The following is a 26,610-nucleotide window of genomic DNA, read 5'->3' as shown; positions in this document are numbered from 1 at the left end:
TTATTAATATATTCCGGAGGAGAGAAAGGGGTATGGAGCGCGACGGCCCCATCCCTCTCCTGTCAGATGATTATTACAGAGTTTGAAAAAGAAGGGAAATGCATAGGACATAACTGCTCCCGAGAATCAGGAGTTTTGCTCTGGGGAGATGGTGATAAGGGGTTTTAAGAAGCAAAGACCAACGAACGAAACATTACAAACAGGATTACGCATTGCTTCTCCAGGTCAGACTCTCCCAGGCTGTCACACAGTCGTGCTGGGATGCAGCATCTTGCTCATTTTTGGAAAAGGATTGTAGAGGCCACTCTTTCCATACCCCCCTCTCCAGAAGTGTTTCACTGAAACACCCGAGCCTCGAGTTACTCCTATCTTGTAAATTATCCGGGGAAAACAATCCCACGGCTTGCTTAGCTCATCCTTTCCTCTAACTGAAAGCCATCCCTCCGTGTTTCTGGGAAAGTAGACAGAGGGGGACACTTGGAGGGAATTTGGCGGGGTTTGCCCCAGATTCTGGAGTCACAAATGGACTTTTGTATTTGTGAGGGCCTCCCCTTTGGAGGCGACAGGCCCTGAGGGTCTCATAGCCACCAGCTCTATGGGCTAAAAAGCTGCAGGAAGGTCGCCAAACTGTCAGGACCCCCAGCACAGGGCAGGGAACTGGGTGGCTGGGTGCAGGTGGGCTGGCAAAGGCCCTAAAGGTCCTGATGCAGGGGAGTGTCCCGCACTGACAACGGGGCAAGGGTAGAGAGGGGCGGCTGGAGAGCCTATACTTAGAACAAGACACTGGACGCGGTTCAGGGCTGTCCCGTGAAACTGGGGTGCCAGTACGGGCTGCCTTTTGTGGTCCTCGGTGGAGACTAGGCCGTGCCCACTCCTCTGTCTCTGGGCCGCAGCCCCCTCTCCTCCTGGGGGCGCAGATGGCAGGCTGGGACAGAAGGAATCCGTTCTCACACATCTGTACCCCCAGCTGAGGCCAGCGCCCTGAGGGGGAGCTTGCCACCTTTCGGGAAGCCCCCCAGACACTGAGCAGCATTCCAATCAGGTTTTCAGGGCCCACCGTGCAGTTCCCGAAGAGCTGCTTGCCCCGGGGGGCGGCCACGCTGCTGCAGCCGCACCCCTGGTGACCCCACACCCCCCCATACACACCCCGAGCTGGGCTCGGCCCTGCAGCCCCTGGACGAGGCAGGGAGCAGGGCCCCGGGGCTGTGTTGGGCAGCTGGCGTCTCACCCCATCCCCAGCTCGCTGCGGAAATGTGGGTTCGGGTGGGGAGCGTGACTGCGGCGCGACCCCTGTGTGCTCCCCATGGGACCCCCGGAGTGGCTCCGCAGGGATGGGGCGCGGGCGCGGGGAGGGGGGGGCAGGAGCCTGCGGGAGGCCTTAGGGAGCAGGCAGGGCCGGCCCAGCACCGCAGGAGTTAACGGGCCGCGCAGGGGGAAGGGGAAGCGAGCTGGAGTTGACACCCGCGGAGGGGGTGGGGGGGCGAGGCCTGCCGGCTGCTGATTGGTTTTACATTTCATCCAAAATTTCTCTCTCTCTCTCTCCTCCGTCGCTCCCTCTTTTTCGGTTTCTCTCTCTGATCCCAGGGGAGGGGAAACGGGAATAGTGAGGGATCAAAAATAAACCTCTTAGGTCAAAGCCGGGAGGGCGGTATAAATACGCGGGCCGCGCGGGCGGGCGGGCGGCGGCAGCGGGAGGAGCGGCCGGACCCCGGCCTTGGCGCCCGCGAGCGGCCCCGCCTCGCCCCCCGCGCCCCGCCGCGCCCCGCGCCCCCCGCGCCCCGCGCCCCGCGCCCCGCGCCCCGCGCCCCCCGCGCCTGCCCGCACCTGCCCGGCCGGGCCGCGCGCCCCCGGAGCCCCCATGCCCCGCGCCGCCCCCCGGTGGCCGCCGCCGCCGCTGCTGCTGCTGCTGCTGCTGCTGCCGCCGCCGCCGCCGCCCGCCCGCGGCGCCCCGGCCCGGCCCGGCGCTCGGGGCCCGGCCTCGGCGCTGGTGCAGCCCACGCGGTTGCCGGGCAGCGGCGCGGGCGAGCTCGCGCTCCACCTGTCCGCCTTCGGCCGGCGCTTCGTGCTGCGCCTGGCGCCCGACGCCAGCTTCCTGGCGCCCCGGCTGCGCATCGAGCGCCTGGGGGGCGGGGGGCGCGGGCGCGCGGCGGGGGCCGGGGCCGGGGCGGGGGCCGGGGCGGGGGCCGGGGCCGGGGCCGGGGCCGGGGGCGGCCCGGGGCTGCGCCGCTGCTTCTTCTCGGGCACCGTGGACGGCGCGCCCGGGTCGCTGGCGGCCGTCAGCCTGTGCGGGGGCCTGAGCGGCTCGTTCCTGCTGCGCGGCGAGGAGTTCACCATCCAGCCGCAGGGCGCGGGGCGCTCGCTGCTCCGGCCGCACCGCCTGCAGCGCTGGGGGCCCCCAGGGCGGGCGGAGGACGCGGAGGACGCGGAGGACGCGGAGGACGGGGAGCGGGACGACGAGGCCGCGCCGGGCGCCAGCGAGCCGCCCCCACCCCTGGGCGCCACCGGCAGAGCCAAGCGCTTCGTGTCCGAGGCTCGCTTCGTGGAGACGCTGCTGGTGGCCGATGCGTCCATGGCCGCCTTCTACGGAGCCGACCTGCAGGTAGGCGCGCTCGGCCCCAGGCCCCCCACCCTCCCCCGGAGCCTCCAAACTCCCCCCAACACACCCCCGCGTCCAGCTCCTCCGACTACAAGAGGCGACCCCAAGCAGCCAGCCGAGGTTGGCCTCCCCTAACCTCTGCCCCCTCCCCTGCCCACCCCGGGCTGCCCCCTCCCCCAGGCCCTGCACTCTAGGGTGGAGGCCCGCACCCGCTGAATCTCCTTCGGGGCTTGGCACACTGGGCTCAAAGTGGGCTCCGAACCCCACCCCCTCCTCCGCGGGGCACCTGCCTCTCCCCCACAGAGGTGGACACTCTGGAAGAGCATCCATTTCTCAGCCCTCTGCTGTCTCCAGACCTGAGAGATGCTCCCCCCCCCCCATCCACACACCCGCCCCCCAGCCCCGAGGGTCAGCGGGGACCAAGGATGTGTCTGTTTCATCCCCTCCGGGACCACAACTGGGGCTGCCAGGAGTAAAAGATGTTGTTGGGAGGGAGTTGAACCTGGAACCTCTGCACGCCCAGCTGGTTCTGATCAAGGGGCAGGGGCTACCTTGCCAACCTGGCACGCAGCCCCGGCGGATCCTGGCAGTGCCAGCATCAGCACAGAAAGGGAGGGGAACAGAATTTCTGCCTGGGGGCTCAGCCTGGGAAACTGAAGTTTCAGTGGAAAAGGGAGGGGAGACGGGAGTGGGGCAGCGAACTCCTCCAGTTACTGTTCCTGCGTGGTCCGCCCCAGACGCGGCCCTCTGCTGAGCCTGGGCAGGAAAATAGAGCTCGGGGGACAGCTCCTGTCGCCAGACCGTGTCTAACTAGATTCAGAGGTGGTGCCGAGGAGGACCGCAGCAGGAGGAGCCTGTGTCCCCCTGCGCCCAACACCTCCCCCAGCGACAGGGAGGGGGCAGTGCCAGGGCTCCTGGAGAGCACCGTCCTCCCTCTTCCCGGGGAGCACAAACCCAGAGGTGCGCTAGGTAGAGAAGACTTGACCTGCCACAGGTCATAGATGCCTGCCGCAGGGATCCTGGCCACTGCCGCCCCTCGGGTAATGCTTTTTTTTTTCAACAATGACCACCTTGGCTAGTGACCCTGTTCTAGGCTCAGCCTAGGTCCGGCTGTTGGGGGTACCAGTGCTTCCGTGTCACCTGCGCAGAACAGTCTAGATGATGCACGGCATCTTTATGACTCTGCCATCACCGGGAAATGCATCTAGGTGGAAGCATGAGGAGAGCGGGGGGGAGGGGGGGGTCAGAGGTCCGCGTGGCTGCTTCTCTGGCTCCTGCAGGAACAGGCTCCTCGGCACACTGTTGTCGTACCCGCCTCTCTCAGAACTCAGTAAGGCAGCTTTGAGCCATCACTGTGGTCTTGCCAGTGGGTGGTTTGGGGGCAGTGATGATTGAGTGTCTGCTTCCCTGACTACCCTGAGAGCAGGGGGAGGCATCAGCAGACTCCTCTGACTCCCCTTCCCCAAGCAAGGCCTCAAGGGGGTGGCTGGCGGGGCTTCTCCCACTGTTAGGCACGTTAGGACCACCACGCCTGGGTACCAGGGGGCTCTACCGGAGAGAGGCGGGACTACAGTCGTTGCAAACCCAGAGCTGAGACGCTTGGGTCCCTCCCCGTGGGTGCATGGACCGGTGTCCGAACATCTGCCTAGGAACCAGGAGGTAGGAAAGACCACAAGACCACAGAAGAGCAGCAGAAAGAGTAATTACTTTTCAGGCTTCAGAGCCAAAATGTTTTCTCTGGCACCCTCCTACCATCCAGCTCTCCCAGCCCATCACGTAGTTACTTAAGATCCTGGGTATTTGCCTGAAGGATGTATTTGGCTGGGCTGGGTCTTCACAGAGACACCTGGAAGGGCTTGTGCCCTTACAGATCTCTGGCCAGGTGACCGGTGCATGCTTGTCCCCTCCCCTCCCCCTCCACATATGCCATTTCTGGACCATTCACACACACTGTGCGGCCAGCCAGCCTATGTGGGTCAGAAGAGCACATCAGACCCTGTGTAGGCTGAGGTCCTCTCCCTAGGGTACCTACTTCCAGGGCTTAACACCTGAAGGAAAAGTGCTCTCTCAGCTGGATCAGCTGCATCACCCCCCACCTTGGTCTCATTATGTCACACCCCATTTACACCCTTGCTGTCACCATGCTGGGATGGGGCATGAGGCACGGCTGCTTCTATGACCTCCCGCTGACCCCTCTGCTTCGACTGCTCACCAGCTGTGGAGATGCCACAGGATCGACTTGAACTTCTCAGCTCAGTCCCCTGGGCTTCCTAAACAGGTCCATGAGCTCAGCCAAGACCAGAATGAATGTCAAGTTCCAGTTCCCCAAGACCTTGCCTGCCCAGACCTTCTCCTCAAAATAGAACCCAGTTCTTTAAAGCAGCTCTCCAAGGAGTCTCCTGGAGACTTCATTCAGGCAGATGGAAGGCACTTTGGGGTGTTTTAACAACCAGGGGTGTAAAGTAAGGAGGAAGAGACTTTGCCCCTCCCCCCCTTGAGGGCTTGCATTTCCTCATCTGTGAAGCCAGATACCTGGGCTACTAGGTCATCAGGATTCATGTAAGCATCAATGAAGCTGCTTCTTGATGAGGCTTCTAGAGAGTTCGGCGCTCCTTGGGGAAGCCACCCTCTGAGTTTGTGCAGTTTGCACAGTGGTTTGCATGCATCACCTCAGCAAAGAAACCTGTGAGAGAGGCAGAGGAAGACGGTGCAGCTCACAAGGGAATCTGTGACTTTCTCCAGGTCACACAGCTAGTGAACGGCCGGGCTGGGTCACGGCCCAAGTCTCCTGAACCCGAGGGCAGTGTCGTTTTTATTGTGCAGGGAGGCTTTTTAGCACGAGGAGGGTCTGTGACTCTGTGGCTCTGCTTACCCCCCTACGCTTGTCTGTCTTGTGGGAAGGGGTCATTGAATCCAACAGTTCAAAGATGCCCGGCCAAGGTGGGAGGCCCTATCCTGGGAAGAAACCGCCTCCAAGGCCAAGAGAAAGAATTAGCCACGCTCGAGGCGGGTCACACTGGGAAGCGACAATGAAGTTTTCCAGAACTCTGTACACTTGAGTTCACTTAATCCCTTGACAGAAGGGGCCCCTGCCTCCCACCTTCTTATCTGGTTTCAGAGTTAATGCGCTCAGACAAAGGGGGCTTTCTGAAAGGAAGGACCACCTCGGAAGAGGCCATTAACTCTGTCTGCATCCGGCTGCCGCTCGCTCGGATGCCTGGATGGACCTGCAGCGGGACAGCAGTGAGTGGGGGGCTGAGCTGTGCCCCACGCTCACACCCGAAATCCGTCCTGCCGGTGTCTCCGCTGCCAGCTGAGCTCTGAATTCTTTGCTCAGCAGAGAGGGTCCTAGGAGGGCACTCCTCGTTTCCGGAGGAGACCGGAGGATTCCCGGGATGTCCGGCTACCACCAAGTGATTTCAGGAAAGGGTTCCACCACAGCCAGCCCATCCCCCCTTCCCCATATCCTCTGGGAAAGTGACTCCCACAAGCCCTGATGCTAAAGGGACCACATTCCCCAGTGTGCCCAGCGCCGTCCCGGTTGGGGCCTGTTCTGGCATGATTATTAAGAGCATCGTCTTCACGCTCAAAAGCGTCCTGGTTTGGATAATAGCAGAAGCAGACACATGGCCCACTCGCTCTGTCGCTGCCTATGTCCCTGTGGGAGAAAGACAAGTGTCATATCCCCGGAAGTTGTGTTTCCCTCTTGGCAAGAGAATGAGTCTTTCCCGTCTCTCTTCTCTGCTCCCATCAGAATCAACGACACGAAGCTCTTCCCGAAGAAAATGCCTCAATATGCAAAGGTCTTTGGTTTGCTGCTTCTGCCTCCTGGGGAAAAACGATGCCAGGGGAAGGCTTGTTCGCTGGCGTGCTTTGGGTCTGTTTTGGCTATGCCTTAGCTGTCCTTGTAGGAGCAGGGATAGGTGGCAGTCGGTGTGGTGACGGAGCGCGTAGTCCCTGAAGGGTAATCGAAATGAGTTGGGTGTCCCGGAGCAAGTTCCCAGGTTCCCTGTGTCTCGATTCCTGGAAGAGTTACACCAATGTCCCGGCACTGCCTTGAGGACACAGTAAAATACGGAAAGCGCCTGACCCAGCTCCTGGCACATAGTAGGTGCTCAACAAAGCATCGGGAATACCAGCGTCGCCTTGGGCAGTGGTGTCGGTCAGAGTCGGAGGGCAGTGTGGTCACAGGCCCTCCCAGCCCACTGCCAGGTTAGCTCCGCTGTCCCACAGGGAGGCCTTCCTTTCCAGAATGCTCGGCGCAGGGTGTTCGAGCGTGGCCCCTTTGGGTCGGGTAAGTGCTGGTACCTTCCGAGAGCTCACACTGTCCCTGGCTGTTTGGGGAACAAGGAGAGATGAAGGACGTCAGTGCAGGAGCCTCTCTTCTCTCCACTTGCTTCCTTACCCTCCTTTGCTTCTCACCTCAGGCCCTAGAGACACCCCCCCCCCCAGTACGAAAAGGATGGCACCAGTTGCTGAGGCCAGAAGGTGTCCGTGTCGCCTCTCTTCCTCTCCTTGCCCTCCCAGGCGAGCTGCAGGGCGAAGCGATGGGACCCACGCGTGAAGAGCAAAGGAGCAAGGCAGGGGTGACGCTGAGCAGAAGGAGCTGCTGGAAGTGCGTGTGGCCCGGGCCCAGACTCCCACCTCCCACCGCAGTTGGCTCCTGCTCCACGGGTGCTCTGGGGGACGGATCTCCTTAGTTGTCTCACGAAGAATCCAAGAGGCCTGTGTCGCAGCCTACTGGCCAGGGCATTTCCTTCTCTTCTTTTCAGGTGGCCTCAGGGGCACCAGTAGAGAAGGAGACCCCCTTTAAAAAGTGCCGTGTCTTTTCCTAGTGAGAATGAAGGGCAAGCAGTCCCTGAGTCATTCGAGAGCAGGGTTGTTTGACCGCCCCTGGCCGCGCTGCTCAACAGCCCTGGCGTGGTCGTTGGAGGTTGTCTGCTGGGCCGGGGCCCCACTCCCCCAGGGGCGCCTTCTCGCTCACCTCCTTCAGCAAGCAGCCCACACCTGTGTGAGGCCCAGAGTGAGTGGTGGGCTGAGCCGGCGGGCCCACCCTTCGACCGGCCCCTGCGCCCTCTCTCTGTGGCCCTGGAAGTCGGGCCTGGCCTTGTAGCCCGGGTCCCCGCAGAGAACGGAGCTCACGGCCTCAGGGCCCCCTGGGGTCCCCACCAGGTCCTTCCCCCCGGGGAACCATAGGAGGTACTGCGAATGTCAGGCATTCCTGCCATGTGTCCCTGGAGGAGCAAACAGCGGGATTGGCAGGGCCTCCCACCCCCAAAACCTCAGCGAGACGAGACAAGAGGGCAGGTGAGCAGGACCAGGATTTGGGATCTTAATAGAAACACTGGACCGCACAGTCCTTGCAGCAATCTTGCCATGGAAATTATCTTATGAAATAGCAACCAGAAGGACATCCAAATGCTCTCAAGTCATGCTTTGTGCAGAAATGTACGCCTGTGTGCCTTGATAACACGTGCCTGGGGACGCGGCCCGTGCGCGGTCCCCTCAGCCACACGGCCCCAGAGCCTCTGCCCGATCCGGTCAGCCTGGGACCCCAGACCTTCGGGACCGCTGCCGCCGAGCAGCTGGCATCTCTTACTTTAACACCTTCTCGGCACAACATCGTCTCCCCCCGCCCCCGGTTTTGAGATTGTGAAATTGGGACTCAAAGGGACGAAGTCTTGTGCGGAAAGTTGCGGGTTGCCTCTGAAGAAATGCCAGGACTTGGTCCCTGGCCCATCAGATTGGACCCTTCCTAGGGCAAGAGAGCAGGAGACTCGGCCTGACCCTGGAAGCAGTGAGGGCCTGGCCAGGAGCTCCCAGCCCTCAGCCCTCACCCCCAGTTGCATAATGATGTGATTGCTTCTTTCCCTCAGGAATCCAGCTCCGGGAGCAAGCGCCAAGTTTCAGCTTTGCTGATAAGATGTTTACATCAGCCTAAACATAGCGAGAGTGCTTGACACGCTAAGGAACCTGCCAACCCCTGTTTGTAGGGCTTACAAAATACCTGGCTCCTTGCCTGCGAGATGAACAGACCAATCCCATTCACAAATAATAGGATTCGTCTGGAACCCCCACACGTGGCCTCAACCAGCGGAGAGTCCCTCGTTAGCCTTTCGCCCTCTTTTCCCCTCCTTCCACTCCTACCTTCCAGAGCACAGGAGAGAAAAGAAAAGAAAAGCTTAGGGGAGCTGGTGTCCCAGGGAACGGGGCGCAGGGCGAGTGAACGGCAGCTCAGCTGGCCACACTCCCGGCTGAAGGCCTGCGTGCCTCTGCCCCTTTCTCGGCTGCAAAGAATCCAAGAGGTCTCACTGCTCGAGGTCCCTGAGGCAGGAGAGTGAGCTCCATCTGGCCGCCTCCGAAGCCTTGGGACAAGCTGGCAGCCCAGGGCCAGGACGGAGGCCGGGCAGTGATGCGAACTCCCTCCGCTGGCCTGGGCAAAACTGGAAGCAGGTGTGATCCTCAGCGCCTGGGCCTCGTTAGGCCCACTGACCCCCCTCAAGCCCCTGGGGTCAACCTTTCGGGGCTGTCCGGACACCCAGCAGTCAGGCACTTGGGAAACCTAACGTGAAGGGTGTAGGCCTCAGGGACAGACGTGCCTGGGCCGGTGTCCCGGCCTTGGGAGCTGTGTGACCACAGATCATTTAACTTGTGCGAACCTCTGTTCCCTGCTTTGTTAAGCCCCGGATGACAATACCCACTTCACAAGGTTCGTATGAGGACTTAATGAGGTGTGGCCCTGGCCGACAGGTGCAGCCTGGCTACTAGGAGCGATGACTGGGACGATTCCAGAGTCGACTGTGCCCATCCTGGAGAGTCCACGTTACCCCAGCAGGCCCCGGGAAAACGCTCAATGCGTTCTACTGACCTTGAAGGCTCAAATAATTGCTTCTGGGCTGAGCACTGAGAGGGAATGGGATTGGCTGGCAGGGAAGCGATTGGTGTCACGTTAAGGCAGAGTCGCCAGTGCAGCCCCCACGGAACTTTCTGGGGATGATGGAAACGTCCCGTTCGCTCAGTTTAATACAGAAGCCTGGAGCTATAGGTGGCTACTGATGTACTTGAAATGTAGCCAGTGCGACAGAGGAACTGTAATTTTAATTTTATTGAATTTTAACTAACCTAGATTTGCACAGGCCCACGCAGCTGGTCAAGATGTTAAATGCACGGGCTTTGGAGCCAGGCCACCTGGGTTCAAGTGCTGGCTGTACACTCATTAGCTTTGTGATCCCGGGCCAGCTACTGAGCCTCGATTTCTTGTATGTAAAACCAAGGGAAATAATGCCAGGACCTCTGGGTTTTTGTGCGTCTCCAGCAAGATGCTGGATATCCAGGGCTCAGCACCGAGCCTGGCACCGGGGACGCACATCCAGGGGTGTCGGCAGTGGGCGGCAGGCCCCGGGCCCAGAGACGTAACCCTGCCCTCTCCCTGCTGCCTGCTTCCCGACAGAACCACATCCTGACGCTCATGTCCGTGGCAGCCCGAATCTACAAGCACCCCAGCATCAGAAACTCCATCAACCTGATGGTCGTCAAAGTCCTGATCGTGGAAGATGAAAAGTGGGGCCCCGAGGTGTCCGACAACGGTGGCCTTACCCTGCGCAACTTCTGCAACTGGCAGCGGCGCTTCAACCAGCCCAGCGACCGGCACCCAGAACACTTCGACACGGCCATTCTGCTCACCAGACAGGTCTGTGGGCGGCGGGATGGGCGGGTCAAAGGGGGGGGCCTGGGCCTCCCCAAACATGGGCTGGGGCTCCCCGCTGGCCCCAGCTGGACGCCAGGAGCCTTGTGTGTGGAAGGACGAGGAGGGGGTCATGGGACAAGTGTGAGGTATTTGCAAGGGAAGGAGAGGAATCTCGTAAGGGCTCTTCTCCAAAAGTTTGTGACCAGCTGTCTGCTGAGGTCATAGCGGAGGAAGTGGGCTCAGACGGCCCAGCAAAAGAGCTGCAGTTGGAATGAAGACAGGAGGGCCCTCTGCAATGACTGTTAAACCTAGCGGCAGGTAACCGGGGGTGACCCTCAGGGTTCCTCCAAATCGGGAAGCCCGCCCTCCCGTCTGGGACAATTGAAACAGACAGCTGCCCGGTGGCTAGAAAGCCCAATAACGTGTGCCAGGCCCTCTTGACGCCTTGGGTCCTCATGACAATCCCACAGAGCCGCCTTTTACGACTGGGGAAACTGAGGCACCAATTGGTCACACGGCGGTAGCACCCATAGACAAGCCTAGGCAGTCTTGCTGCAGGGTCAGTGCTCGCAACCGCTGTGCCATCCGGCCTCCCCAAACCAGCCGTGGGACATGCCAACTCTAGGACACGAAGTCCCAGCCAGCCCCCAGTGTAGGGTCGCACCAATGTAGAAAAGGAAACGGGCTTCCTCACACAGGGGCCGTTGTAAAGAAATAGGGCCTTTGGCTTAAAATTTTTCCTTTCGGGGGTACCTGGGTGGCACAGCTGGTTAAGGATCCAACTCTTGATTCGCTCCTGGGTCATCTTGGGGTTGTGAGATGGAGTCCCGTGTTGGGCTGCATGCTGGGCACAGAGTCTGCTTGATATTCTCTCTCTCCCCCTCCCTCAATCTCCCCCCCTCCCAAAAAAAATGTCCCTCAACTCAGGAGAAGCAGAAATAGGAAGACTATCTGTTCTGTGTTCTCATGCCCTCACTCTCTCCACCAAGCAGAACTTCTGCGGGAAGGAGGGCATGTGTGATACCCTGGGTGTGGCGGACATTGGCACGATCTGTGACCCCAACAAGAGCTGCTCTGTGATCGAGGATGAGGGGCTCCAGGCGGCCTACACCCTGGCCCATGAGCTAGGTAAGACGTGCCATGCCAGGCGCACTGTGCTGTGTCAGAGGGCACTGCCTTCCACGTCCAGGCCGGCCCGGCGTCTGCGGCGTACGCGGCTCTCACGTTTGGCCTGGTTCGACCCAGAATGTTGACAGAGTGATCCTGTGCAGAGAGATCGTGCGCTTTCTCCATCCCCTCCCTGGGCATGAGGCCATAATATTAAAATAGTGTCTCGGACCGTCGCCCGGGGTCACCAGGAAAATGCCAAAAATGCGACAAAGGCTCGGGTGAAGATGCTTTGCCCAAGCTCGGCGGTAGCAGTAGGAGCTCTGGGGAGAGCCGTGTGAGGAGAGCGCTGAGTGGGCGAGCGGGTCGCTGAGGTGCGCGTGATCTAGGGCAGGCTGGGGCAGAAAGCAGAGGCCCCCAGCGTTCCCCGGAAAGCTTTCCGCCAGAGAAAGGCCCAGAGTGCGGCCCGAAACCAGAATGTTTACGGAGGAAGGGGGCGGCCGTGCCCGTGAGTCGCTGGTGAAGGCTTGGCCCTCTGTCGGCGGAGGGTGGCGGCCTCGAGAGGCCGGGTGGGGGCCCTGGGGCGGGCCGGGCCGGGCCGGAGGGCAGTAGAGGCCGGTGGGGGTGGACCTCAGGTCTCTCTCACCCCAGGGCACGTCCTCAGCATGCCCCACGACGACTCCAAGCCCTGCGCACGGCTCTTCGGGCCCATGGGCAAGCACCACATGATGGCACCCCTCTTCGTCCACCTCAACAAGACGCTGCCCTGGTCTCCCTGCAGTGCCATGTACCTCACGGAACTTCTGGACGGCGGGCACGGTAGGTGTCGCGCGGGCTGCTCCTGGCTCCTTCCCGGGCGGCCGCCGGCGCTGGAGGCCTGCTGGGCCCCCCCAGGCTTGCTACGCCGCCTCGGCGCCGGGGCCCCTTCTGGCTGAGGTCCCCCAAGCATCAGAGACGTTGAGGCTGGGACAGCGGGCAGAGGGGTGTCCCTCGCGCCTCCTGAGCCGGCTGCCGGGCTCAGGTAGACGGTGAGTCCCGGGGCCAGTAGAATTAGCCTGAGAAGGCGCCAGTGGAGGAGGGAGGTCAACAGAGCTTGAAGGAATGGAAGACTGTGGAACAGAGGAGAGAAGAGAGCGCCCGGCCTGGAGAGGTAGACCATGTGGGAGCTCGAAACGGCAAAGAGGCAGCGAGGAGGTGGGCGAGCAGCAAGGGCCGGGCAGGATGGGGCGTGCTGGGCTAACACAGCTGGACTGACTCAGGAAAGCAGTGAAAATGCAATTGATTCTCCCCGTGATCGAAGCAGACAGGGACACCTATGATACAAAAATCACAGATCATCCAAAATCCGTCCTCTGGCGTTATTTCGCGTGCCACCGTCTTTGAAAGCCCATTCCCATCCCCAAGTATATGTGACGTCGACTAGTGTCACAGTTAGCTGGCATCCCCCGGGCACACGCTGAGCGGATAGAAGATATTCTGGATAATGATCCCAACAACCAAAATTCAGTCCTAATAAAATTTTACCTACTGCTAGTCCAGAATGGGATAAGCTCGTATGGATGAGACGGTCAAAGACACCACGATGGCGGGGCCCCCCAGCCCACCGGTAGGAATTCAAGTGTGATGCGGGAGGCCGCCGGGGAGCTGAGAGAGGGAAACCCCTGCTCCTCATTCTTGTTCCTCTGCTTTCCTCCATTTCTCAGGAGACTGTCTCCTGGACGCCCCCACCTCGGCCCTGCCCCTCCCGACAGACCTGCCAGGCCGCATGCCCCTCTACGAGCTGGACCAGCAGTGCAAGCAGATCTTCGGGCTGGGTTTCCGCCACTGCCCCAACACCTCCGCGCAGGACATCTGCGCCCAGCTCTGGTGCCACTCGGATGGCGCCGAGCCCCTTTGCCACACGAAGAACGGCAGCCTGCCGTGGGCTGATGGGACGCCCTGTGGGCCTGGGCGCCTCTGCTCAGATGGCAGCTGTCTGCCTGAGGAGGAAGTGGACAGGCCCAAGGTGAGGGACGGCCATTTGGGGGTGTGGGAGGACGGGGTGGGGAGGGCTGTTTGCAAAGAGGAAGCCACACTTGAGAGCCATGAATTAAGAGACTTTGGGCCTGGCTGCAACTATGACTTGTAAGTAAAATCATTCATCTTTTAACAAACAGAGCAAAGCATATTTACCCAAACTCAAGAGGAGCCCTTCGAGGCTGTACTCATAGCAGATGGATGACGCCACCAGTGCGCAGGGCGTTTTGGAAAGTCCTCCTTTGGAACTGCTTTGGAGGTGACCCGAAGGCTTGTGGGGCTAGGTGATAGGTGTGAAGGCTCCAGCACAAGGCCCAGCACGTGGCCACTCGCTAAAAGGAGGCCCCCGTGAATCCCGTTATAAGCTAGATAGAGTGACGGCAGGAGATCTGAGAGCTGAGGGAAAAGGATTCATAGCCTACCCACGTCGGAGTGCGCTCCTCTCTAGAGGTCAGGAGAGTGGGATTCATTGTGGGAATTCCATACCCACGAGGGGAGAAGGGATCGAAGCTGTCTCTGAGCAGGCAGAGAAAACTTGGCCTGGGACAGAGTAAACTTACAAGAAACACCAAAGCAATGCCAGCGAGGGTTTTCAAATGATTCGCTTCTTTGCCCTGCTTCCAAACTGTGAGGCTGCTCACATTTCTCTTACTGCGAGTCACCGAGCCCTGCCTATGAAACAGCATCCGCCGAGTTTCACAGCCTGGTCCAGGCCCAGCTCCGAGTCACCAGGGTGGCCTGGGCACTCGCGCCTACAGGGCTGTCCCCACGGGCGTGTCCTCTGCCCTGAGGCTCAGGATCCTGCTCGGGCCAGGTGAGCCACCCCCTTCCTAAGCTTGAACCGGGGCAGGATCTTCAGGCCCTTGTCATCCCCCCCTACCCCCACCCCTGCTTCAGACACTGAGCTGCTCTCCTACATCCTGGCCCCCTCACCCCCCAAAGCACATGCCTCACAAGTTACTGAGAGGAGGGGAGGAGAGAGAAGGGGAAGGCACGGGGTCTGTCCAACATTCCCCAGCACCAGAGCCAAGCTCAATGCGGGGAGAGTCTGACATGGAATTATCATGGGATGATGTTCATCATCTGTTTTTAAGGGTAAGAAAAAACAGGTCATAAAACACTGTATGTAAAAAAAAAAATCACATCTTTATGATTATTCAGAACAACAGTGTGACAGGTTATTGCTGAAAATCACATCAAGGATTTTATTTGCATAGTCGGGTTTTTTTAAGTGTTTTTCTTTTTTATACTTTTCTGCATTTTTCCTTTTTTATATAAGCAAATATTACCTCTGTCATTTTTTTAAAATTATTTCTCTTTTGAAAACCATATGAACCCATCAAGAGCAAAGCTTTGTTCTCCTAGGTTGATTGTAAGGATGGAAGCAACTCTGATTTTTCTCCCAGGCCTTGGAGTGGTACCATTGGAAATTGTAGCTGGTAGACCAATAGCAAGAGCTCCCAGCAGTTATTCCTTTGAACCAAGACTTCTCAACCTCACACTAGAGACATTTGGGGCTGCATTAAGGCTTGGTTGTGAGGATCTATCTTCTTCATTGTTGGATACTCATTGGATGCTTGTTGGGTGCTAATTGTTGGATGCTCATTCTTGGGTATTCATCATTGTATGCTCACTGTTGGATGCTCATTCTTGGGTATTCATCATTGGGTGCTCACTGTTGGATGCTCATTCTTGGGTATTCATCATTGGGTGCTCACTGTTGGATGCTCATTCTTGGGTATTCATCGTTGTATGCTCACTGTTGGATGCTCATTCTTGGGTATTCATCATTGGGTGCTCACTGTTGGATGCTCATTCTTGGGTATTCATCATTGGGTGCTCACTGTTGGATGTTCATTCTTGGGTATTCATCATTGGGTGCTCACTGTTGGATGCTCATTCTTGGGTATTCATCATTGGGTGCTCACTGTTGGATGCTCATTCTTGGGTATTCATCATTGGGTGCTCACTGCTGGATGCTTATCCTTGGGTATTCATCATTGGGCGCTCATTGTTGGATGTTCATTCTTGGGTATTCATCATTGGGTGCTCACTGTTGGATGCTCATTCTTGGGTATTCATCGTTGGGTGCTCATTGTTGGAATCTCATTGTTGGATGCTCGTTGTTGAATGCTCTGCAGCACCCCAACCTCTACCCACTAGAGGCCAGCAGCATATGCCCTCCCCAGTTGTGACAACCAAACTGTCTTCAAATATTGCCACATGTCCCTAGAGGATAAAATTGCTCCTGATGGAAAACTGCTATATCAGACCCAACCTTATTCACATTAAACGTTGTTTCATTCAGCAACTAATATCGAGCACCTTACTATTGGCAAGGCACTGTTTTAGACACCAGGGTGAAAGAGTGAACAAGTCCAACACAGCCTCTATGTTCAAGAATCCAAGAGCCAAGCAAGCCACACAATAGTTAACAAATGGTTAGGGCAGTTTACTGAACACGTCCCACCAGGATGAGCATGACTAGGTGAGGAGGTCAGGACCAGGGACCTCTGTGACCCGGAGAGCTCAGGCCTCCCCGCCTCTGCTCCTGACTCAGTGTGGCCTTGTGTGTTGCAGGCTGTGGTGGACGGAGGCTGGGCCCCATGGGGACCCTGGGGAGAATGTTCCCGGACCTGCGGAGGCGGAGTACAGTTTTCACACCGTGAATGCACGGACCCTGAGCCTCAGAACGGAGGGAGATACTGCCTGGGTCGGAGAGCCAAGTATCAATCTTGCCACACGGAGGAATGCCCCCCTGATGGTAATGACCACTGACAGCCACTGCTGTTGTCACTGCAGCAGAGCCCGGGACAAGAAGTAGGGTGGCTGTCCCGGGAGGCGGAGCCTTCCTGTGATCCAGACATAAATAGACTCTGCAAGGCACCAAGTGGTAGGGCAAAGCCTAGCAGCCCCGAGACAGCTCTCATTGTGCTAGGAGAGTGAGCGAAGTCAAGGAACCAAACCGCCCCAATCTTCCACGACGTGGATATAGAGACTGTCATTCCCAACCAAACCTATCAGGGAGTCGGGGGGAGCTCTGAAGAGGGGCGAGCGTCTAGGATAATAATCCTCCTGGAGGCATCTGAACCCTCGTCTGTGTGCAGAATAGAAGTGTTTTCCAAAGCAAGTGTCAGAGCCAAACCTCCACTGTCTCTCCAGCCAACATTCAGCCCGGGGTGGAGGGAGGGTTTCTGAATCTGATTCTAATGCACATTCCTTCTGAGAAGAGTTGCCCATCTTCGCCTGAGGCCGTGGCAACTGCCTGATGGAACCTCACCAGGCAGCAGCACCGCCCCTACCTCCCCTTGGCATATATTCCTGCCCCCTAGCACCCGCTAGGAAGCACACACATTAGCTCGGAGGCGGCAGGGGTAGCAGCAGAGCTGGTGAGAGGGAATCATTAGACGTTTTTCCCCACTGTCCCATCCAATTCCCCTTTGTGCAGCTCCAGGAAATATTGGCAGGCAGCAAAAGACAAGCAGAGTTTTAAGAGAGATGCATCCAAGTGCAAAGACACACTGACATTGGGTTGGTGTCTAATGAGGGAATCTGTAGGCTTTGCAGTTTTGCAAGACAAGAAGGACCAGCAATAGCATGCAGCCCTGGAAACTTCGCCCTGGAATCATGAGGATTCGCCTGGCAAATGGGGCAAAGAGAGAAACAGAGAGAGGAGGGGATGGAGATAAGGCACGAGGTGGACAGTATGATTTCTGTTGCACGGGGACCTGCCTCTCAATCAACAAGTGGTTTTCAGTGCCTCCCGTGTGGCTTGAACTAGACTGGACGTTAGAAATGCCATTGTGCAAACGCACAAAGCACGCTCTCTGTCCTCAAAGAACTTGCAGTCTAGTTAGAGATCCACACGCCTTTTACAAAGCAATTAAAGCCTAATCTCTGAGGCTCAGATCTCAGGTTTATGGAGAATTAAGAGGAGGGAAAAGCCTGGGCTGGTCAGAAGCTTCACAGGGACTTAGGGCTGAGCAAGGCCTGGAGGATGGAGATGGTGATGAGGTGTGGGAGGACGTGTGCCAGTGCGGTGACGGGGAGGCCTGGGAGCAGCTGGGATTCACTCGGGTGGAGTCAACCAGCATGCTAGCATTTCAAGGCTACACAACAAAGGTTTATGAGATTGAAATGGTATCTGGAGGTCCTCCTGCTGGCTGTCCCATCAGGTCGCCCGGGGAAGCTTGTTAAAAAGGGGCCCAGGCCCCTCAGATGTGTTGAATCCGAATCTCAGGAGTAGAGCATGGCCATGTGTGCTCTGAAAAGTCTCTGCGGGCCATTCAGGGATGCAGCTAGGTGGAGAACCTCAGTAGTAAGAGCAGGTTTAATCTCAGGATTGTGAAGGGAAAAAAAAAAAAAAAAACATGTCTTACTTCTGACAGATTGTTCTGGAAGCAGCAGGCAGCAGGATGGGAGAGGAGGCTGTGCACTAGGTCTCGCATGAAACCGAGAGGCCCCGGGCTGGCGGGAGGTGGACTCAGATGGCGAGAGGGGGAAGGAGACACTGAAAATCACAGACTGTCCTGAATAGAGTGTAGGACTTAACGACAGGTTGGAAATAGTAGAAGGAGATGCTCAGGTGTTCAGCGGATCCCAGGTGCTGGGCTCACAGCAGACTGCGGGGGTACCACCAGAGGAAAACTAAACCAGTCACTGCAGGAGCCGTCTGGGGTTGGGTCTTTGCTGAGCTGGAGGCTATCACACTGCTACAAATGGAGGGGCCCTGGAGACACCCAGAATTATAGCAGGCGAGGCATAGGGGCAGGTTCAGAACTAGAGACGTAGACCTGAGAGTCTTCGGCCACACGTTCAAGGTCACCAAGAAAGTCAAAACAGAGCACAATTAACGGGGGCCCGAGAACACGCTCCATGGATCAGTGAAGCTTAATTGTCCCGTGTTCCTACTAAGTTCATTCATCTGTTAGAATTGGTTTCTTCCCCGGATGGAAAGGCTGTTCTTCCCAGAAAGCCCAGCTTGAGGCTGCACAGTCCTTTCCTTGCCACATGGACCTCAGTCGGGCGTGTCTAGGAATGTTGAGCCCAGACACAGGCCCACACTGGACCTGTGTCCTGGGATTGGGTCAAAACCAGGAGGAAGAAAGGGGCCCTGAATCCCAGCCTTTCGGCCGCAGAGCCCTCCCCCTACGACCAGGCATGTTAACTGCGAGCCGTTTCTTGCTCTTTGTAGGGAAAAGCTTCCGGGAGCAGCAGTGTGAGAAGTACAATGCCTACAACTACACTGACATGGATGGGACCCTCCTACAGTGGGTCCCCAAGTACGCGGGGGTATCCCCCCGGGACCGCTGCAAGCTGTTCTGCAGAGCCCGGGGAAGGAGTGAATTCAAAGTGTTCGAGGCCAAGGTGAGAATCCTTCCGGAGCTGAGAACCAGGGGTGAGGGGGGAAGGCCACCGGCTTCGCCTCGGGGCGCCCCAGGCCCGCTGTTACCTCCCGCTTCCCTGCTGCAGGTGATCGATGGCACCCTGTGTGGGCCGGAGACTCTGGCCATCTGCGTCCGTGGCCAGTGCGTCAAGGCTGGCTGTGACCACGTGGTGGACTCGCCTAGGAAGCTGGACAAATGTGGGGTGTGTGGGGGCAAAGGCAATTCGTGCAGGAAGGTGTCTGGTTCCCTCAACCCCTCCAGGTGAGTCTTGCCCAGAGTTGTGTTGCCTAGGTTCTAGAAGGGTGGAACGGGCTCCAGGATCACATGGGCCTAAGCAAGAATTGTGGCAGCCACTTATCACCCGGGCGGCTGGCCCAAACTCCTGAGCTCTAGCTTCCTGGTAAAGCGTAGGGAGTCCCTCGATCTCAGAAGCATACTAATGAGTCATGAGACGGGCAGGACACTTGGCACAAGGTCTGACCCGTAGAGAGGACAGTGCACGGGGCAGCCAGACGCCTGAGGGTCGCAGTGGATCAGCTCTGAGTCCCCCAGCAGCAGAGCCACGCCGAGCAACCAGGGCCTCTGCGGGAAAGCGGCTCTTCCAGGCCTGTTTTGGGAAGGACATCTCACCCTTCACCTGACGATGCCATCCCTTCTGCAGGTGGATCTTTCAAAAGGGGGGGGGGGTGCAAAGAGGAGGGTCTTGCCGGCCTTAGCGCTTTCAGGAAGCTGAGCACCCTGGACACTGTCTCACATCTCAAAGCCATGTGGTCCCACAACTAGTACTGACCTGCTTTCATTTCTCTTCTTAAGTGCTTTCATTTCTGTGGCCTCATGTGATTCCTGAAATAAGTCCTTCAGGTGGCCAATACCGTTATCCCCCATTTTCAGATGAAGAAACGAAGGCGCAGGAAGATGGCATGAACTTCCTGAGGTCACACGGGGGGTTAATGACAGCCAGCAAGAGAACCCGGGTGTCTCAGTCCCTGGGCTGTTTCTTTCCTGCCAGGGAGAGGAAGGGCAAGGCCGTAGGTCACGTGGCCACACTGGGTCCCTCTCTGTGTCCCACTGTCTCTCCCATCGTCAGGCTCGGAGAGCAGAACCAGCCCCCAGCAGACAGCGTGGCAGTCTTCAAATTTAAACTCAAAGGGTTTAGAAAAAAGGAGCATGTGGTGTGGGATAGTCAGACACTCGGGCATTAGTCGTACGTGGCGGTGGATGCGTTCCACGCCGCCCTAGCCTGAGCGCCGCCTGCGTGGGCAGAAGACAAGAGGAGCCTGTCTGTCCTGGATCTTTCTTTCCCCCCAGCCCATGCGACCCAGACACTATTGCCCCAGAAGGAAGGCTCAGCACGAAGGTTTCTCCATCCCACATAAAGCCCTAGACCCATGGTAGAGTGGAAACCTGTTCCCCAGACAGCACGCTGTCGCGTCAGAGGCTCACAGCTCCTGCTGTCTGGACGCACCGGGAGGAAGGCAGCTGGCAGCAGCTTTTATCACCCCAGCTCCTGCCCTGGGGCCATGGTCACCTAATACTAGGGACTGACTGGCTCTGAGAGGTGGCGTGAGATGTCCATTCTGGTCGGGTCCCGGGGCTGGGGTACGGAACAGATTTTTCCGCACGGGTTTGAGCTCGGGGTGTGGAAGCGGCCGCGCAAAGTCTGATTCCACTGCAAGGGGCCAAAGGTGCTTGGGCTCTCGCCGGAGCCACGAGCTGCCAGGTTTGGCAGCAGCGATGCACGATGCAGCTCTGCAGACCCTTCTGGGACGCCCCCCCCCCCCGTGCCAGTGTGCAGACGCCCCCATCCAAACTCCACTCGTTTGAAGCGCAGTTCCCAGGCAAAGCACAAAGCCCTGCGAATCCCGACGTACCAAACATTCGTGTCGGCCTCGGCAGCTCATTTCTTGGGAACCCCGGGGACTCCTAGCGCTCTGTGGCGGCACAGCCTGGCGGCCTCCTGGGGCGCTTACCTCCTGGGGCGCTGGGCTGGGTGGCCGTGGTCCTCAGTGTGTCTTTCTGTTCCTGTCCCAGTTATGGCTACAATGACATTGTCACCATCCCAGCCGGCGCCACTAACATCGACGTGAAGCAGCGGAGCCACCCAGGGATCCAGAACGATGGCAACTACCTGGCCCTGAAGACCGCTGACGGGCAGTACCTGCTCAACGGCAACCTGGCCATCTCGGCCATCGAACAGGACATCCTGCTGAAGGGGACCATCCTTAAATACAGTGGTTCCATCGCCACCCTGGAGCGGCTGCAGAGCTTCCGGCCCCTGCCCGAGCCCCTGACCGTGCAGCTCCTGACGGTCCCCGGCGAGCCCTTTCCCCCCAAAGTCAAGTACACCTTCTTCGTGCCCAATGACGTGAACTTCAGCATGCAGAGCGGCAAGGAGAGGGCAACCACCAACGTCATCCAGCCCCTGCTCACGGCGCAGTGGGTGCTGGGCGACTGGTCTGAGTGCTCCAGCAGCTGCGGAGCCGGCCGGCAGCGGCGCACCGTGGAGTGCCGGGACCCCCACGGCCAGGCCTCCACCGCCTGCAGCGAGGCTCTGAAGCCCGAGGACGCCAAGCCCTGCGGAAGCCAGCCGTGCCCGCCGTGAGCCGGTGGGGCGGGGCCGGGCTCGTGCTCGTGGACTGGGGCGCGGGGGTGCCCACCAGGGCAGCCCCTCTGGCGGCCCTACCTGTGCAGGTGGCACGGCCCTCCCCAGGCCCGCCGTCGCCGCAGCCGCTCCAGGTTGGCGTGAACCCGCGATGGGGAGAAGGGGATGCGAGCAGCAGGTCCCGAAGTCCACCCTGTGGCGGGTTGGGCCCCGCGCGGGCTCAGGTGGAGGGCAGAGGTTAAAAGATGCACGTACTGGCCCAAACAGGAGACGCCGCCTGTTTGCAAAGGACTAGCAGAGTTAAGTGAAAAAAAAATTTTTTTTTCCTATTTGGTTTCCCCGATAAATAATCTACCTCAGAGGGGAAAAAAATGAGTACAAGAGAGGTACGGAGTGGGGTGGGGGGAGGACGGTGAACGCCAGAGCTCGTAGCTGCGCCCCCCGCTGTCTTCCGAAAGGCCCGGACTGTCTTCAGTATTAAAATCCATCGCCTAAAGGGCTGCAGAGTCGCAGGACGGTGGGGAGCCGCGGCTTCTCAGGCTTCCACCTGCAGAGGTGGATGGATTTCAAGTATTTATGCAAATGTGTCTCTGAACTAAAGTGTGATCTTGTGCCAAAGCAGTGGTCTGGTGTGGTTCAGTATTCCTCTGGAAAGGACAGAGGCTGAAACTACGTCCGCTGACCCTGAACACACACAGGGGAGCGGGCACCGTGCCTCAGTTTCTCAGGCCTTCCTCCCGCTGCATCTGGCTCACTTAGGCAACTCTTCATTATAATCTAGACCAGTGGATTCTCAAACTCGAGTGGGCTTTAGGATCATCTAGAGGGACTCTAAAAACGCTGGGCCCTACCCCGAGAGTTCTGATTCAGTGGGTCATGGGCGGGGGGGAGTTGGTTAGGGAAGGGGAGAAACCAAGAATCTGCATTTCTAGCGAGTTCCCAGGCCATGTGGAGCCTGCCAGTTTGAGAACCGCTGCTCTAGAGGAAATACCCGTCTCGGAGGTAATGGCGGCTTAGGGGATGCCTCTGGGCTCATTATTCTTGAAGAAGACTCTCCCATTCCACTCTGCAAACACCCTCATCCTCCCTGTGATATACCAACCAGCCCGAGATCCCAGGGTCCCTTAGGACCTGAGGAATGCCCGAACCGCATCTAAGCACCATCATCCCAACGACCTCAGCTCCTTCTCTCCACATCAGAATTGATCCCTACCTCACAACCCTTCTGGCCCCAACAACTTGCGACGGTCCCACTCACCACTTTTTATTGAGAAAGAGAGAAAAAAAATATGCGTGCATATGTGCGTGTGTGAATAGGGGATGGTGGTGGAGGGGTGCGGCGGGAGGAGCAGAGGGAGAAGCAGAGAGAGACTCTTGAGCAGACTCCAGGGCAGCATCTAAGGCGGGGCTCTGGCTCACGACCCTGAGATCGTGACCTGAGCCGAAATCAAGAGTCAGGTGCTGAACCAACCGAGCCCCCGGGGCGCCCCCCTCAGCCCTTTCCACACAGATCTGCATTCCCCACCTGCCCCCTGAAACCTACCTGCGGGCCCCCAACATCCCATCTTCCACTCCGTGTCTCCCCACCTCTTCCCGGCTCAGTCTTCCGCACGGTCTAGTGTAGAGGGAACCTAGTCCTTGGTCACAAATGGGTGAGATGATCAAGAAACGACATCCTAGTGAAAAGCAGGAACATAGTATAAATTTGCATCTTCCCTTTCTGGTCACCGTTGACCCCTTTGTCCTGCGCCTTCACTTTCTCTCAAGACTCCTTCAAATAACGGGGGATCTGGGCAGAGGGCACGCTACCCGCTACCCGGAGCCCTGGCGTGAGTGAGAAAGGTGCCCTCTGGGAGGACCCACCTTGGGGGCACGAGACAAACCATGGGATTTCAGCCCCTACAGTGCCCTCGGCCCGTCGCTGCGGGCCACCGCTGCGGGCCGCACAACTGCACACTGTGGCTTTGGACGTGGACTTGACCACTTTTTGCCCCGTCTGCTGACTCTCTAGCGAGTGGGAGGCCGGGCTTACCTAAACATAAACAAGCACACACAGGCATGCCGAGGAGGCCTAGTGAAACCAGATTTTTCCCCGCTGCGCACCAGCTTTGCTAAGACTGAGGGGTGTCTCTGCCGCTCTTCATCTCCTTGCATTTCTCATTGTCCCCAAAACAACCAAGGCCAAGCGTGCCCCCCGGAAACTGCCCACCCCGGTCCAGTGGTGCCATCCATCCCGCCTGCATCGCTGGCAGGCACAGCCTCTGCCCTGGAGTTCAGCTGGGAGCGGAGCTGCCGATGTGCAAAGCGGAATGGAATCCAGCTTGGCTCTTCCTCGCTGTGTGGGCTCGGCCAGGCTCACAGAATACATACTTGTTTGTGTCTGGAAACTCAACAGCTGCAGTGCAGGGACTCGGAAAATAGATCTGCAGGGAGAGAGAGCACACCGCTGCTCCCCCTGGCCAACCTCGACCACCCTTTTAGCCCAGAGAAGGGAAGACCACCTTTCCTCTGCTGAGAGTTTGCATTTTCCAGCTAGCGCTCCCCACAGAAATCGACACCAGCGCCTCCTGAAGTCCCCGAGGCCCCGACTCGACGGGTACATTGGTCATTGGTCCGGCGGTCATTCATCTGGATCCTCCGAACACCTGCCAGAAATCTTCCAGAGGTGGTACATGAGTATCAAAGTTCCTTTCTTGCATCCTTAAGATAAGTGTGAATCCTTGCCTGGGGTTCACTCTCCGCCCCTTCGGCCCCTGTAGCTGAGCAGAGGGACTTTTGAATTTATGAAACTACGCAGCATTATCGTTCTCCAGCCCGCTGCGGCAATCCACCCTCTCCCAGGAGCGTGGTCTAGGGGTGATGGGACGATCTTCCAATTAGCTCTACACTCCACATCTTGTCACCTGGTGATGTCCACCAGGTTCTTCGTGTTGGGCTTTTCAAACCAAGTGGGCCTCACAATCCAAGCATCCAAACGACTAATTCTTCTTGCTTTGTTCTGGAGCTCTCTTCATTTTTTGCCAAGCCTCCTCCACCAACCAAAACAAAAAACAAAAAAAAAAACAAGACAAGAACAATAGGAAAGTTCTTAAGGGTATGTTGGCTTTTGCTTTGTCTTGATATTTTCAACTTGTGGTCCAGGGCAAATAAAGAGAGAGGCTTTGTCACCACTGCATTCTTGAGTCTGTAGAGCGGCAAGGCGGTCTTGCTGCCACGTGCCAGGCTTTCATACCCAGCCCAAGACGTCCAGGGTCTGAGTCTCCCCTGGTTGTAGGGAAGAGGCATAGGAGCCCACAGCAGCCTCTGTTCCCCATGCTCTGCGTCGGATCAGCAAGCCCTTTCGCGAAGCAGCCATGTCCTCTTCGCCACTGGGAAGGAGGGATGTTTGTAAGACAGAACCAGATGTAGTCTCATGGTGAGGCTCCCAGATTTCTGCCGCCACTGCCTTGTCGCCTTCTTGTGCCACTTGGGTCAGGGGAAGCTCGATTTCGGAATACAGAGCCAAAGCAGGACACGAGGTGGGGTCGGCATGAGGGATACCACGAAGGCAACATCTTAGGCAAGGTCAAGCTCCTGTCATGGGCCCCTGTCCTCGTCCGCCCGGACTCTGCTCTGTGTCGAGTGGGAGGGATGGCCCCAGCAAGGAGAAGCGGGTCAGCGGCCTGCATCCCCCACCGCCCCGAGCAGGCCCTGCTCATGGGTGCCACGACGGGAGGTGAGGGGGGGGACGGAGGAGGGGGGGAAGGAGAAGTATCAAGGGGTTCCCCTTCCTTTGGTGGCCCCTGGCTGCAGGACAGTGTGTCTGGGAGAAGGCCCTGTCCGGCCTGGTGCATTTCCCCATGGTTCTGCAGGAAAGCTGCACGTGGAATGCGCGAGGGGGCAGTCGTTGGGGTGAGCTGACACTCTTGCTGGTTCAATTCAGATGATCACTGGGGTGATGTCTTGCGGTCGTGTTGGCCTCACATCTGAAAACATTCTAAACACGCTTGGGGGGACCTGAATGTGGGGGCGCTGGGTGAGCAGAGCACCCAGGTGGTGGCCCCCGAGACCCCCTGCCTTCCGTCGGCCCTCGCCAGGCACCTGCCGGCTTTCTGGGCCCACGCCTGCCGACAGCCCGGCCAGGCTTCTCCCCATGGGTGTCCCCTCCGCGGCGTGGCTCGTTCTTCAGGAGGGAGGTGGCATTCCCTGCTTAAAATTGCGGGCTGGCCAGCCCACATCCCCCAACACTAGATGAAAGGGCTCCTGGCGGACACTGCCTGGGTGCCAGGGGGAGGAAGGAGCCCCCGGGGGAAGGAAGGAGCCGCAGGGACACAAGAGTCGTGGATGTGGGGCACGGAGACAGAAACACAGGGGCTCTTGGGACGACATTCCCTGCGGCCATGGCTCAGCGAGGAGCCCGGGACCACTCTGGCTGCTGGTCCGTGCGCCCGTGAGCTGCCCACCTGCCCCGCACGAGCTCGCCCGGGAAGGGGGGGAGCCCAGAAGCCTTGCCCAGGCCGCACCGCCCCTCATTCCAAACATCTTGTAAGTCCCAAGGGCACTGGAAGAGTCCGTCCTCGGCCAAGCACAACTTCCTGCTTCTAAGAAAGGGCAGGGGAAAAAGAAAATGTTGAAAGAGGTTTTGGACACTGGAGATTTCGAGTTTCAGTAAACGCAAATGAATCAGCCACATGTGGAATAAATTTCTCCGGAAGTAAGGAAAGATGCTGTGAGTTCCCTTCGCTGGACCAGAAAGCGGGAAAGGGGTGCTCGAGGTGGGAGGCACGTCAGAGGCCCACAGGGAGGAGGAAGCCAGGTGAACGTGGGGTCAGGGAGAGGCGCCGGTGATGACAAGGGTCACTGCAGGCCCTCCCAAGGCCGCACCCTAAATGACCTCCTACCTTCCAGGTCTCTTACTAGCTCCCACTAAGCCGATTCCAGGCCCCCAGATCCTTGGCGGCCTCCATATACACACATCCCCCTGCCTCTCTTTGTCCTCTGTCTCCCCCTGTGCTGCTTGGACACTGTGTTCCAGCACCTTCATCTCAGTCTCGCCAACAGCCCCAACTTCCCGGTCCCATTGACATTCTGTGGAACTCAGCAGCAGAGCCTCACGCTCATTGTCATCATGCTAACAACTAGGCTCCACTGAGGGAAATCACGTAGGCCCCCCTCTAAAGTTATGGTCCTGGGATCCCCGGGTGGCGCCTGCCTTTGGCCCAGGGTGTGATCCTGG

At 58.3% G+C, this 26,610-nt stretch overlaps 1 protein-coding gene across 1 annotated transcript; it reads left to right on the top strand.

Annotated features, from left to right (window-relative positions):
* Positions 1-1,858: 1,858 nt before the first annotated feature.
* Positions 1,859-22,013, top strand: ADAMTS8 (ADAM metallopeptidase with thrombospondin type 1 motif 8). The gene is made up of 9 exons (XM_077883298.1): positions 1,859-2,599; positions 10,047-10,286; positions 11,276-11,411; positions 12,042-12,209; positions 13,094-13,395; positions 15,987-16,170; positions 18,601-18,773; positions 18,879-19,054; positions 20,825-22,013. Exons 1-9 carry the CDS (start codon positions 1,859-1,861, stop codon positions 21,393-21,395), a joined length of 2,691 nt encoding a protein of 896 aa, XP_077739424.1. The 3' UTR covers positions 21,396-22,013.
* The last annotated feature ends 4,597 nt before the right edge of the window (positions 22,014-26,610 follow it).

The sequence above is a fragment of the Canis aureus genome, chromosome 3 (assembly GCF_053574225.1).
Source record: "Canis aureus isolate CA01 chromosome 3, VMU_Caureus_v.1.0, whole genome shotgun sequence".
In the NCBI taxonomy this organism is placed as follows: Eukaryota; Metazoa; Chordata; class Mammalia; order Carnivora; family Canidae; genus Canis; species Canis aureus.
The sequence above is the reverse complement of the archived record's forward strand: the minus strand, read 5'-3'. Positions and strand labels throughout refer to the sequence as shown.

Coding starts and splice junctions, on each gene's coding strand:
- ADAMTS8 (XM_077883298.1), top strand. CDS start 1,859: ATGCCCCGCGCCGCCCCCCGGTGGCCGCCGCCGCCGCTGCTGCTGCTG. Junction 13,396..15,986: donor AGGAAGTGGACAGGCCCAAG/GTGAGGGACGGC, acceptor TGTGTGTTGCAG/GCTGTGGTGGACGGAGGCTG. Junction 19,055..20,824: donor GGTTCCCTCAACCCCTCCAG/GTGAGTCTTGCC, acceptor TTCCTGTCCCAG/TTATGGCTACAATGACATTG.